The sequence below is a fragment of the Stigmatopora argus genome, chromosome 17 (assembly GCF_051989625.1).
Source record: "Stigmatopora argus isolate UIUO_Sarg chromosome 17, RoL_Sarg_1.0, whole genome shotgun sequence".
NCBI lineage: Eukaryota > Metazoa > Chordata > Actinopteri > Syngnathiformes > Syngnathidae > Stigmatopora > Stigmatopora argus.
Genome location: NC_135403.1, coordinates 8,893,157 through 8,908,596, shown reverse-complemented (window position 1 = coordinate 8,908,596; position 15,440 = coordinate 8,893,157). Strand labels below are relative to the sequence as shown.

The 15,440-nt window shown below is 38.2% G+C and overlaps 1 protein-coding gene across 1 annotated transcript in view; it reads left to right on the top strand.

Annotated features, from left to right (window-relative positions):
• Positions 1–15,440, top strand: part of LOC144091451 (uncharacterized) — a 50,023-nt gene that overhangs the window by 23,870 nt on the left and 10,713 nt on the right. Inside the window, exon 4 of the mRNA XM_077623764.1 lies at positions 13,824–13,942. Coding sequence (XP_077479890.1) covers positions 13,824–13,942 — 119 coding nt within the window. The remainder of the gene's footprint in view (positions 1–13,823; positions 13,943–15,440) is intronic.

Here is a 15,440-nt window from a genome sequence, read left to right as displayed (position 1 = left end):
GCACCTTCAGGATGTGGAAGTGAAACACCTGAGTATCAGCGGATCAAAACACCCGCACGCTATGGCGTACATTTTTTTTTTTTGCATGTTGTTCGTCAGCAAAATAATGGGTAATTTCTGTGATCATGTGCCAGGATAGAATGTAAACACATCCATTGAAGAGTTTAAGTTGTGGCTGGAACAATATCAAGAAAGACTGGATTAAAGACAAGGAAGAACGAGGCAACCGCAGCGTCGTAACAAGCTATATATCATGTGTCTGTCAGGTTCTTTAAAGTGAATGTCGGATAAAACAAAAAGCGCCACAGTTTATGTAAGAATGCCTAGGGTGGTATACTAAAGCCACGTTTCCACAAAATTCCGTTCAGCTCACTTGTGTTCCCAATGAATGTGTTGACAGGACAGCATCCGCTTCATAACCAATTGATGTATTAAATGATGGAAACTATAAGACAGTAAAGAAAGGGCGTCGATTGAGGATGTCCTATTGATCATTTTATAGCATCTAATGCATTCAACAAAGACATTCCAGCGACTGGGAAATTACATTCATACCAGCTGTGATTTTTCTTTGAGAAGTTAATGTATTGTCATGAAGCTGTTGGGTTCGAAATTGATAAATGGTCTTAAATTAGGTTGTGGTGTAATATGACACATGGTTTGTAGTGGGGAAAAACTGTTTACAAAAGAGAGGCTCAGGGAATGAGAGGTGATTTCAAGCTTAGTATTTCACAGTAGTTTTGATGTCACAAAATCCTCTAAAACATCAATTGTTTTTTCACTTTTTGAGGGTTTTCAGGGCACAATAACATTGGAAGAACTTTTACTATTATTAATAATGCATTTGAACAGAGTAGTAAAGACTTTTACTGTCAACTAAATCAATTTTAGACTCGTATTAAAAGATATCTTACATTTTAGATGTACTTTCCCAAAACCTGTCAATTTTTTTTGGTTTCGATTGACGTTTTTTCAATGAAACCCAGATGCGATCCTTACATCATTGGCTGCCATTGACAGCGCTAGACATCTAATCCGTTTGAGGTGGAAGGGTTGGCAGCAAATTCGTTCAATCGCTGGCATCCTTCCAGTTCAAATGGATTGGAAATCTACTAGTGATCAAGATTTTTGATTCACAGCAGAAGGATGCGTACAAAACATCATCACTGGCACTGAAGAGTTACTAATTAAAGACCATTTTTCAATAGGTAAACTTATAAGAATATTCTAAGTTGATATGTAAGATGAGCATCTTTGGTATGTTCATAATACAATTTTAGCATGTTGAATTTTCACATGTCAACAGGCCTGTTTATTTGATATATTCTGTGCAGCAACATTGTTTGTTGTCTTAGCCATTTTGTCCTTTGTAAAATTCACTGGTTGAGCTTTTGAATGTATAAAACTGCCATCCATAGTATATCATGTATACAAGGCAAGACCACTTCACTAAGATGAAGAAAACAATGAAACCTGAAGCATGTTCGATTCACATCTGGTGCTCGCACTGACTGCCCTCCACAGTACAGTTGAAACCACAAAGGACGTCTTTTTCCTTCATGTTTTATTGTCCAGTGGGAAAAAGAATCTGTTCCTTTTAAGGCAGCTCCCTCTTTGGCCTCTCTTTATCTTTTACTCTCTGTCTTCCTTTTTATCTTCCAAAGAAATGGGATGGAAATAATCCTACTTTAGCCTCTTTGTTTGACTCTTGGTTTTGGTAGCATGGCAATTATAGTCATTTCTAAAATAAAACACCCACTTTAACTTTCTTAAACAATGGCCATTATAAAATTCCACTTTGAACACATGTAAAAGTGACCTATGGAATGTTTATTATTCCATTGAAATCAGTAAACACAGTTTCACAGCAATTTTTACCATGCACAACAATAAAACAGAATGGAATTTTGAAAGAAATAATTTATCCAATCTTTGACTTGTTATAAATTGGCCAATCGCATACCCCCACAGTACAGTAAGACCCTTTGTCATACTTGTGAATGGTGTGGTGTAAATTTAAGCACGTTAGAAAGAAAGTGCTGTGTCTACCGTTACACATCAGGTGTCCTCCTGGCTTGCCCAAACCACTGTGGCTAGATACAAAGGTGTTTTGTCAGCACTAAATGGCTTTGTGGTGCCCGTAATAATCACCGGTGTCACTAAGGAAATGGATAGGCTGACCGCAGAGCTTTAGTGTTGCTTCCTGCCATGCTAAAATTTGAAGTTGACAGGAGTTTGGGCTGTTTTAGTGACTCGACTGTTAATTTCTTCCTTCTAATTTTCCATGAAATTCTGTTATGTCTTTCTCGTCTCTACAGGTGTCTGTCCTTGTCTTTGCCAATCCCTTTGACTTTTTAAAGGGTTTAACTTGGCAGGGCGCACATTACTTGATGGCCAGCTACTGCTGGGCTTGACACATCGCATTAGGGCTTCTCACGCTATCCTCAACACTGGCACAGCAGTAGGTTTGTGTGTGTGCGCACATGTGTACAGGGAGTGAATGACTGAAAAATACCTTTCATCCCGAAAAAAAAAACAGGGGGGAAAAGAAATATTTGGTTGTAGAGGAACATGGCAAAACTTATTGGTTTCCTGAAAAGTGGTAGTAGTAAAGGACCTGCAGTGATTGTGTATAAGGAGTCATTTAATATTGATTCAAATTAGAGTTGTTTGTCTTTAAGTGATTTAGAATTCATTTCTGCCTAAAACACAAGCTGACATTTTGTGTCAATTTTCTTCAGAACTTTAAGATACATATTCTCACTTGTAGGAATGTATTATGTCATAACTAGAAATTTATTAGGACTCAATAATATCCGCAGTGGTTTCAATTTTACTACCATTCGGATGAGTCAAATAACAGATATTGAGCTCTAAATCTTATCTTTATCCCTATCTAAAATCTTGGATCTCAGTCACCGTGCTAATGTTTCCTCCACAGCAGAAAATTTTCTTCTCCAGGAAACATCCTGAATCTATTGGCCCAGCATTCCTGCGGCCCAGCTCATAAATCAGCTGAAAACTGAAAATGCTCGCCTGTAGGGTGACGTACTGTAAAGGAACAGTTGCGGCTCCAGAAAGAACTGTTTTGAAAACATATGTTCTTCTCATCCCTCAGACATCTGTGGTTCCATAGAGTGGAAATTGCATCCTTTGTTTTTTATTAGGAAAATGTCTTTGAAGCCTTAAAAACAGGCCTCTAAAAGCTTGCATTTATTTGAAGACTTGCATATTACCATATTATATATTGCCATAAACACCATGAGTTACTATTTAAAAAGGTTAAGGTTAGATGGTTGAAGATTGTTTTCAATTGATAGCTGTTTTCATGAATGAAATCATGATATGTTCCTAATAATTACTGTTCTTTACTGTTTGTCAGATATCCTTTGAGTTGGTTGTGGGAACCGGCTTACAAAAGCGTGCAGTCTTAAATGACCCGAATGGAAACATTGTAACGAAAGCGGATTAATTTGAGTCTTAATATAAAGATTTTTTAATTCACTACTGAATATTTCAATCAATATCCCCTAACATTTTTACGAGCGATATCTAGTTTATTTGCACGTCCATCTCCATCAAATGTATTCACTCATCAGTTGATGACTTTAATTAATTCCTAAATCCGCTCCTAAATGTTAAAAGCCTTGTGACACACAATGTCGCCATCGGTGTCATTGTTAGTTCGGTAAAGCTCCTTCACAGAGCAGAGCTGAAGCTTTCCAATAATTTCAAATGATGAACTTTGATTCACGCACATGGCCACATATTGGACAAAGACCCCTCTTACCATTTCTATACAGGCTTTTTCATCAATCATCAACTATGATCCCAAGCCTAACATTCCTGGTCTCTTCAACCAATATAAGAATGCTGAAGGATTGTTTCTAGTCACGCGCAAGGCTAAAGAAAAAGGACCCCTCTGACCCTAACACCAAACACATGTAATAATACCATAATACCTATCCGCTCATAAAACCTTCATATATATGAGAAAAAAATCTTATTAACATAGTCTTGTATGATCCCCATTTACAATTGCTATAGTGTTAAACAGCTGGGACGTGATTTTGAATCATTGAAAGGAAAATATTCTGCATTAGAAACACCTGTTATCCTACATTCCAATCCTTCACCATCAAAACATTTTGATAATCTTTTTTTTATTCCTCAATACCAGCTTAGTCAATGAATTATTTGGCACAGTATTGTTATTACCATAGTACAGTACTTAAATAGCCCTTTAATTGGCCAAAAATGTTAGTAGGAGAAGAAAAAAATAACTAAGAAGACCAAAGAGTGTACTATTACACACTCTGACAGTTTGTAAATTATGACTACAGTATATTTCCCCATTTGGCAGACACTTCAATGTTTGTTTACCCCCTACAAAATGCCTCAGTTGGTTTGCTATCAAACATAGCGCACACGAATGTGCATGTACTGTATGTACACTCTATGTTGACAGCATCACGCCAACAACATATGCCAGGAAGTGAAATGGCATCCCCAACACAGCAAAGCCTGGCCATGCGTGACTCTCGCTGACTTTGCCTCTTTTAGCATGCTCGCGTGATCCCACGATCACTTCCCAGCAAGCCCTCCACCCCCAATATCCTTCACACACACATACACACTGACATAGACACATGTTGTGATAGCACAAGGAGTGGATGTCCTTCCTCCCTGCGCCAAATAGTGAAGGGATTGTTCGAATAAACGGGCGGGGATGACATGCAAGGGGCGCAGATGGGAAAATAGTAATGAAACAGTCACGATATGGTCAAACCTGAGCAATAAATCACTCAATTCTGGTCAAGGTCACACCTGAATTCCACCACTTGGGGAAATTATAAGTTTATTTTAATCATTTCAATGACCCCAAATAATGGTTTGGGACTAACACCATCCATTCTAAGAGAGGCTGAGCTCTGACTCAGGCAGGCTCCACAATTTTTTTACATTATTTCTCTATATTTAGGTATTGTGTCAATGTTCAAAATATCTATAGTATGAATGAACACATTAGATATTTTATCTGGCCTAAATAAATTAACACGTGACTTTTCTTGTGGGGTTCCAGATACGATTTGTATGGCCTCATCCATTTGTTTTCAGGGAAGCAAAAAAAAAAGTATGCATCCCTTCTCAAGGTGCATCACAGTAGACATTTGGTTTGATATCAGCTTTGTCACTGAGCTCCCCTCGTGTGTATGTGATGAGGTGTTAGGAGAAGGATAATCAGATTACTGTTGGGTTAGCGTGTCACTTAATGAATTAGCTCTCTCGGAGGCCAAATTGTTGTGTGATATTGTCGGTGTGAGCAGCAGGGGGTCAGTGGCTTGATGCTTAAGAGCAGCTGACAGGTTGATGCCAAGTATGGTCGATGGCTTTTAAACTGTCAAAAACACTGTCGGCACAATATGTCACCGACACATCAGCGAGTGATTATGGATCAAATCATAAGGAAACGTGCGTTCAGATATACGTCTGCACTTTTTTGGGTGTTTGGGGAGGCTTAAAAGGATGCTGCTAATACAACTGTGGAGGGCAGGGGGATAAGTAAAAATGCTTGAACTCCCTGACCTTACGTAATTATACGGCCGTCCTAAATTACCTCCTTCACAGATTGACTACACACCCATTGAGTACACACACAACCATTGTGGATACACAACACCTCTGATAGAATCAAGTGACACGTTAATGGTGTTCATACATAAAGCATGATCAGCATCGTGGCTATGACTTGATCCCCTTCAAACTCCGACACATTAACTACCTTGCACCCATTTAATTACACTTTGGCAGCACTATCCCCGCTTGACTCCTGTGTGTATGACAACTTTGCAATGTTTCCTTGCCAAAATACTACATGAAAAGTAAGATATAACAGAAATACTACAAATTTTCCATTGGATTTCATGCTAAAGCTGTTTGACTGGTTTTTTTCCCATATATAAAATCAAAAATCTGTTGAATGTTGTGCATACTGTGACCACAAAGTGAGTGTGAATGCTTGCTTTAATGTGGCTCATAAGTAAATAGATGAGGCCTGCCTGTGTGTGGACTCACCAGTTTAAATCTAAGGAAAAATGTTATCTTAAATGGAATTATATTAAAAAAATTGCATGATTCTTTTTTCTTTTACCAGATTTACTTGTAGAGCCACAAAACAAGTAAATACACCAAGAGTGTTAAATCTCCATTAGCTCCTCACACAAGCGATTGTATTTGTAAAGAAATTGGAAGCTGGTACTTTGTTGTGGCCAGGTGGAGTTCTTGAATGCAGCATTTATTCAATGCGGAACTCCTTCAGAGAGTAACAAACCACAGGCATTCACATGAAAAGAAGACTGTGAGAATGCTATTTATAGCCTTACAATGAAAAGACAAGAATGCATGTGTTGTATTTAGAGTCTGATGAGTGACTGCAGTTTAAATAAGTTGTCTCACATAGAAACAATGTTGAACCATTGTATCTATGTGAGACAACTAATTTATTAAATGTTATTTATTTGTTCATTTATTTTTATCTGTAACTTTGCCTATTGATGAAGAAGAGGGTGAGAAACCTATAATGCATATGGTACTCTTAAATGAGGAGTTCAGATTCAAACCTACAATTCATAATTTATGTTTGAACCCAAGGAAGGAATTTTGATATTAAGTACAAACCCAACAATGGAGCTTGCCTTAGTCTATCCCCTGTGTATGTTGCCTCATAAGTATGTATGAATATGCATTGTCATTTTGCCTCTGCGTGCCACATAACTGGGATAAAAGTGACTCATCAGGGGGGCTTGTATCCTCACAACACCCCCACTGAGTGGGCCAATTGGGCGGTTTGACTGCAAGTAGAAGGAAAGAATAGTGAAGCGTCTTCTTGTCTCCAATTAGAAATAAACTGTTGCTCTCATTTGGGGATATAGTCAAAATGAAAGGCTTTCCAGCATAACAGGCTCATCTCACGCAACACATAAAACATTTCACGCAGCAGCGTATCTTCCTGAGGCTGCCGTCCAGTCACGTTTTGTTCTTTTCTTAATTGTCTGTATAAATATTGCACCATGTTGTGGTTAATTAGGCCAAAGCTTGACGGGCTCAATTTAGGAGTGTTTTGACAGAGCCATAGCTGGTTTTAAATACGCGAAACCTTTTCAGTGAGTTCATGGAACGACTCATTTTCATGGAGGACAAACTTCATGCCCACATAAATCATGTGTGCCACAAAAAGCCGTGGTCTTATTTCAGATGTAGTTGGATGGATATTATACTACGATGGCTATGACTAGCCCTTCATTGTCTGTGTTTGTTTATGTCGAGTAATGGCACTGTGCCAGCCTGTTTGGTTTGCAATGCATTTACATTTTTACCTCTGAGTAAAGCTGATTCATACGTTTGAATTTTTCTTGCTGAAAGTAATGAATCTTTAATAACGTTTCTGAAGGGAAACTTGTTGTATTTACGGTGGCGACTGTCTCCGTTTCCAATATTCTCATTTGTAACTAAAAATATATCAATATAATACATAAATGTTCGCAAGAACGACTCTGATTCTTTAAGTTAAACTGTAAGATTCTATAGTATTGTGCAGGTACACCTAATGTTGTGGTCATTAAACGTAAACTACTTTCTTCCTGTCCAGCAGCGTGACTTGTCTGCTCACTGAACAAAACGGAGAAGTGGAAATAATTGTGTGTACTTCCATTTTTAAGGAGATCGCATTCACTTTGTCATAATATCACTTCCATTTTATTGCGGTCATGTAAAAACACAACCAAGGACTTGGTGTCAGTTCTGTTAAAAAATACTAAACTACTTTCTATGTCATTCCAGAAACTGTAACTTGAAGTCCGCAAGACTATTTGGCTAAATTCATACTTGTGTATGGGGACTGATATGCCAATAAAAAATACTGAACAAAATAATACTCCTGTTGCCACCAAGTCGACGAATTAGTGCTTTTGCAAATGGGGACTATGCTTTCCTTCCATGCCTTACAAAGTGAATATATTCCACTAAGGAATATAGGCAGGAACCAAACTGATTTTTTAAGCCACTAATACATTGCAATGTTGGGGAGACACCTTTGTAAACTAGCTCCTCTCCATTTGCAGTTGTATTATTTGTGGAATCGATGCACAGAAGCTAATGATGATGGAATTATTTTCCGAAAAGGCTGTAGGTTGGTATTAAGATGATGACATAATCCTTGGAAAATGGATAAAATGCAATTGGGACCAGTGGCAGTCCTAGCATTAAGTCCACCATGACCATGGGCAAAATTAGTCCGACATGGCCATCCTCCCAATGACGTAGATTTCATAGAAAATCAGTTCTAACATGTGCAAATTGAAATTTGATCCAACATCTAATCCGGTTTTATCACATTAGGAGGAAAAACCTTCTCTGAGAAACCTTTGTGCATGACATTAGCGTAAAAAAGTAAAACTTTCAACTGGGAGTCGAACACGGCGAGATCCAGAAATTCGAGCTACGGTATAATGAAGTATTAGCTTCCATTACAGTGCAAGCTTAACCTTTTTACAGAGCTGCATTGAGCGCTTGCCAACAGTCATCAATATTTAACAGCTGTTGCTATTATGAAATTCTTTATGGGCTAATGTGGCTCGCCGGCTTGCACGCAAGGCCTTGGCCGCCCGCCAGCGCCCTGTCAGGAGGAAGGAGTGGGGGGAATTGACAGACGGCTCGCTCGCGTGACAGCCAACCCTTGATCGACCAACTTCTCTCTCACTCTGTGTTGTGGATTTCCTGCCTGTGCGCGTGGACTCGCCGCAAACGTGCACGCACGTACAAAAACACTAGAGAAGGGGGCGGGACTAGGCAAAGGAGGTGGCTTTCAGTCAACTCAGTCCCAACACACTCATATGCACTTACACATTCATGGTTTTCTCTACTCACGCAAGGCTTGTCGAGGGGAGGGACGGCTCCGCCGTGCTCGCATGTTTATGTCTAAGGCTCGTCTTTGTGAGCCAACACACAACTGAGCATCAGCTGCCAAAAAATGGCAGTACGATGTTGATATGGACATTAAGGCCGGGCGTATACAATGCTATGCAAATAGTGCGACATTCATTTGTCCATATAACAAAAGAGGACATAGTACAAGGATGATGCCAAACCGGCTCTTGATAGTGTTCGGCTTTATTATATTTTGTTTTTATGTCGAGGTCAAAGTGTTAAGTCTTTTGCACCATCTTGTGGCATCTTGGTATCAAGGAACTGTGTTGATTTAAAATATTATAGAGCTTTGCCCCCTACATTTGGTATTTAATTAAAGTGTTCTGTTAAAGGGAGTTCAGATGGTTAATTGCATACCTGTCAACCTCTGCTGATAACTGCCCTTATAAATGATTATTGATTCCCCTTACAAACCCCAAAAAACCTTACAAACACCGTACGTCTCGTACTGTAATTGGGAGAAAAGTAGTGCTTTAAATTCTCCTGTGGCATCATGGAACTAAGATAAAATGGTGTTTTGATGCTTACCTTTAGTATCGTGGTGGGAAAGGGTGAGTGTGTGAGATGAAGTGCTTCTATTGGACAAAATTCATTTTGTGGATGTCAAGGAACTAGATTGAAGTGATTTGAGATAAAAAGTAGTGCTTCTGGATTAGGGAATCATGTTGCTGTGAGTTGAAGAGTTTTATTATTATTGTTATTATTATTTATTTGCCATCCTCTTGTACGGGTTTTAGTATTTATTTTTTCCATATCACCACAAACAACACTGTACCAAAATAATGTAAAAATGTATTAATGTAAAATCTGGACCTGTTGCAAAATTGCACGATACCATCATTTAGTTGCAATGACACCAGGTGGATGCACTGATTAATAGTATCTTCTGATTTTCTAATTGGTCTGCCTGTCACCATATGCCATTAGCACAAAGGCTATGCATGAAAAGATACATTTTCTGCAGTAAATATTAATGGTAAAACCAGTTAGTCTTTGACATTTTACTATTTCCTACTAAAGAGTCGAGGCACAGTGGTTGAGGAATCAATACTCATAATTCCATCTATATTTAAACTTTTGACCACATTCCTTAATGTGGAGCTATCAACTGTGTACATTAAAGCTACACTACCTGTTGCTTGTTGTACACAAAGTGAAAGGTCCAAGGTTGAACGTATGTAGCAGCTATGAGCAGCCATGTAGGAAAGGAACACTTTATCCTTGCTCTTCACTGCGCATCACTGCAGTTAGTAGCATAATTAAAAAAGGGGACCTAAAGTATTATTTACTGTTTGTATGACTATAACTTATAGACCGAGTCATCCAGGTGTGCCTTGCTGTTCTTTTAATGTAAAATGTGTATTGTGAATTATTCACCTTTGTGTTTTTTATCATTCTGTGGGACATTTCTTTTATATTTTATCCCCATTAGCTCCAATGTGCTATACCAGTGACATCATGGGCCCACACGGATATTTATCTTCCTTTCTCACAGCTCTATGTGTCCAACTCATCTCATATAGGCATGTTCTAAAATAACATAGTTTGATCATATTAAATATTAAAAACTGGACTTTTTCCCATTTTTTTAGGAGTCAGTGGTTGTGGTTCCACAAATGAACTGTAATTGTTGGGATGTAAGCGCTAAAATAAAATATACAATATTGGTACCTTCCTTGTGCCTATGTGTGTGTGTGCGTGTGTGTGTGTGGTCGAGTCAAATCACTTTATAATATCTACGCACATCAATTTTGCGTTTTACCACCAGGTGGGTAATTAACCAGTGTTTAGTTTTGGTGGTAATTCTGCTTTCAAATGACTGTTTTTGAAGTGCAAAAAGAGCTGTGGGTTTTTCGGTAAATTGAGACATCTTAATATTAGGCAGGTGGTCTTAATTTTTTGGTGTGTTCACAAGTGGAAGCAAAATGACAGATCAAGCCATGTTAAAAGAAAATCTAAACACGTTCGGCCTCACCGCTTGGCAGCAGCAACATCGCACTGCTTGTCACGTTTTTTTTTTTACTCTTTCCTCATACATAAACGCTTTGACCATTACACACTTTGTTTTACTTATTCAGAGCGGGAGAAAATATAGGCAAGAAAAGCAAACCTCAAGACACGCGTAGCGATGAATGAAGGCCGCATTGTTGGCAGAGGAAGTGCCTGTGCCGATAATTAATCATCCCGCATGTTTCTCTTTCCCGTAGCAGCATCCTCTCCAAAGCTGCCCTAAGAGGGAAAACAAAAACACATAAGCCGTTGACGGAGGAAAATAAAGACATTTAATTGATTCATTTCCCCCTGCCATGATTTTCCACGAGTTGTATGATGTGGTGATTGAAGGAGAATGGTGTGTGTGTGTGTGTGTGTGTGTGTGTTGGCTGTCTGAATGTGTTTGTTTGTATATGTTTGCACCTCACTAAGGTGGTGACAAAATGACTTTATTAGCTGGTAATTATGAGTTAATAAGGTACCGGGCAATTCGCTCAGCAACGATTAATGTAATTACATTCTAATAAATCCATCGTAATATGGAGAAATAAACCAGTCATGAGTGTGTTTAACACTTTACAGTAGACTACGGTAATTGTGAGTTTATAATATAATAACATAAATTGACAAGTTAATAATGAAATAAACTTAACAACTGGTAAACAGATGACCTATAGAGTAATAGGTTATGGGGCAGTGTATTAAACACATATTAAATAAATAAACACATTACAATCATAGTATAATGTGAGATACTGTAATAATTTCTGTTCTTTATTTATAGCTCACTAAACTGACCAATAATTGTCCCTTGTGTTTTTAAAGTTCTCAACACCTGGAAATTAATTTTATTAGAAATTGTTACAGTATATAATTCATTTTTCTGTAAAGACTTACCGTTTCATAAGATGAATAAGTATACATTTATACAAGAGAAAATGGAAAAATCTATATGGGAAAAAAGAAGCCAAAATTTGGTTGATTGCTTTGTTGTAACATGATTTAAACCACATTAACTTTTGTAATCAAGTGAAAAATGTATTTGCTGTCACTATATATCACTGGCTTAGAAGAATAATGACACCATTTCTAGTCATAAAATACATTTACGACTAATTTATTGAAATTGCATAATTTTACAATAACTAATATGCAGGTTGAAAATAACTGTTGTAAAGGGCTTGAGTGGGTAGCAATTCTATTACACTAGAAAACCCATTTATGAATGTATTTTAACCCTCCCAAAATGAAATAACTCATTAACCATCTGCAGTGTTGACATGATGGAGGAAAATATATGGATGGATAGACAGAAAATGGTAATGCGGCATAACGGGGCATGCATTGGGATTGTGTGTTGGTAAAATTTATTAAAAAAACACGGGGGAGATGCATTAATTTATAATATTTTTCAATAGTGAGTGGTGTGTACAGAATGATGTGTTGCGTGACTAATCTGTGCCTGCTACAATGAGTGACGGAGCAAAGGGCTGATCTCTTGGAGCGAGCCACATGCCCACTGACAGGACACCCATAAGAGAAATCACGCAAACATGTATCGAACACGCAACGCACACGTCACCGACGCACGTGACCATCCTGCACGCCACTCCTCCGTGAGCTAATTGTGCACTGATTGCATTAGAGGTAGAGCTGCCTCCTCGTCGCACAGAACGATGACAGCGGTTATATACACTGAAGTTATTTTCTGTGTTAAATAGCAGATGGTAGCAAGTGGATGTAGTAATCTGTGTTAAAAGATTACAACAAGATTATAATTATCACTTGGAATGGTTTTCTATGACTTTCTAGTAAAGAAAAATGCAGCTCAAGATCTGTCATAAGGCTTTGGGTGGATAGCGGCATACTTAATTAAAAGAAAATGCGACTTAGTTTAAAAAAAAAGAAAAAAACAGACCAGTTTAAAGTCATGCCAACTTTCAAGCAAGCCAGCCTGGAGCATGGTATTAAATGCGGCCTTCTACTTGCCTGTAAGCGTTGCATGTTTATTTCAATGTATCGTGTGAGAGAAATCCTATAAAGTCATGAAATCCTCGACTGTTATGTCTTGTTAGATGAGAGGTTAAACTTGCCCTAATACCTGGCATTAGCACAGTGAAGACAGATTTCTACCTCATCCTGTCAATATGGATTCCACATGTGCCAACTGACTTGAAGGATATCGGAAAATTGTCACTCATAGTTAGCAGAAAAAGATCATCATTGATCATCGATGCTTGTGAGGACAAGAGGTACGGAAAATGAAAGAACTGGGAGTTGTTTATCTGAGGTGTCAGGATACATTAGGTCTTTTATCATAATTATTCTTATTTGTCCTCATAATATATTATGTATCATCATTTATTAGTGAGATATTATCAAAAATGTTTTATATGCTATGGATATACTGGGCTGTAGTTGGTAAAAAAATATGCAGTTGCTCTATCTATCTCTATTTATCTATACGATCTTTCAAGCTTTTTGCTGATTTTCAGTGTATTCCACTGTTATTTCAAAATTCATAACTCACCATTATCATTTTTGTAAAAACTGGCTATTTCTACATTTCTGGATTAAAAAAACAACAACAACTAAACAGCAAATTATTTCATACACTGTGCTTTATAGACCAGTTCATATTAGTTATGGATTCCTATAGGCTAATGCGCTCCATATCTTTTGGTGTAAATATCCCATATCCCACGCCTGCGACCTATATTCAGATGTGGTTTACTCTCCAAACATTACAGTCTGTAAGATAATTAAATTGATGAGTGTGCCAAATTAAGTCCACTTTTTTTTCCAATACTCATGGCTATGTTTTCCTGTGGTCTTTATTCTCCTAGCAAATCAAGACAAAGCGCCCAGGAAGCACATCAACATTGGATCCTCCAATCCTGAACCGGGCAGGAAAGAGAGTACCCCAGTGTGCACGGGTGTCCATGAAAGCAGCCTCCTTTTGGAGGTAAGAGGCCAGGGAGGAGATTATAACACACTGAAAAGAGCTTTATGTCTTAAATTGCACCAGATGAACTCTTACATACAATGGTGTATACTGTACTGTATCACCAAGGCCCGAATATACAGTGAAACCCTGTTCAGGTGAAAAGCAATATAGGGGCTATTATGTATGCCTGTTACATTTCACACTTATATACATACCATTCATAAGAGGAGGAGAAAGGGAGAGAACATGTCGTGAGGGGGTCTGTGACCTCCGGCCTTTGCCCTGACCTCTTTTGTCTACGTGACATAAGGATGAGACGGGCGTGTTAGAACTCAAACACACAATTTGGTGTTAGAGATGTGTGTGTGAGTGTATGAAAATATCAGTTATACGTATGTGTGTGGGTGTATAATGAGATAAAGGGCAACACCCAGCCTGTCAACATTAATCAGTCCAAACCCAAGATGCGTTTTCGTCACCTGACCTTACATTTTAGAATAATGCATACATTAATTCACGTGGCTCATCATTAATTCAAATCAACACGCACATCTCCATATGCTCATATCGTGCATGCAAAGATGACTATATTTGAAAGATGGAACCACATCGATAAATCAGATCAGTGTTTCACGTGCACTATGCTAATGATGACACCGATCACACAGCCCAACAACTTTGAGTGCTCACACACGCAGAGGCGAGCTGAGCCACTGATGCTTCTGTTAACGTGTTAGGTTGTCTCAATGGGATGGCGAACAAAAGACTAGATTGACCATAGTGATGCGCCGCCTCCCGTTGCGTGACTCGATCTGCACGAGGGCCTCGGCGCAAACTGTGCATTAGTTGTTACGCAGATGGGATCCCAAGTGGGTGGGACAAGAGATCGTGCTGCGTGTCACTGTACGAATTTCATTTTATATTAGGTTATGCGGTTAGTGGCAGATTAATTTGGACACTGGTTATTATTTCACTTTGTACACCGACGCAGTGGATTTCAAGGGAAACAATCAATATGTGATTGAAATATCAAAGTTGCGCTTGCATTTAACATAATTTTGTAAAAAATGCGAGAATGGCAAAAAATTTATGTACATAATATACTCTTTATAGATATGTCAATCCATTTTTTAAAATCATTTCATCATTCAAATTACATAATTTTCAAAAGATCCCAAAAATAATAGTAATAAAGTAGTAAAATATCTGCATTTAAAAAATCTGCACTTATATTGATATTAAAAAGGTGGTAATGTACATATATATAGATAATATGCGAAAGGGCATTCATTATCAGAATGCATCAGAGTTCACAATAGAGGAAAATCTCATATTAGGCTCATATTTACTGCACGTAAAAAGCAAAACAAATCTCAACAGTCTTCTAGAGGGGATTCCTGTTCATTCACAACATCATATATCAGAGTTCTGGAAAGGTCCAGGGTCATCCCCGGGGTCTCCTCCCAGTGGAGGAGTATTTACAAATAAATGTACTGGTTTATCCTGTTCATGAATT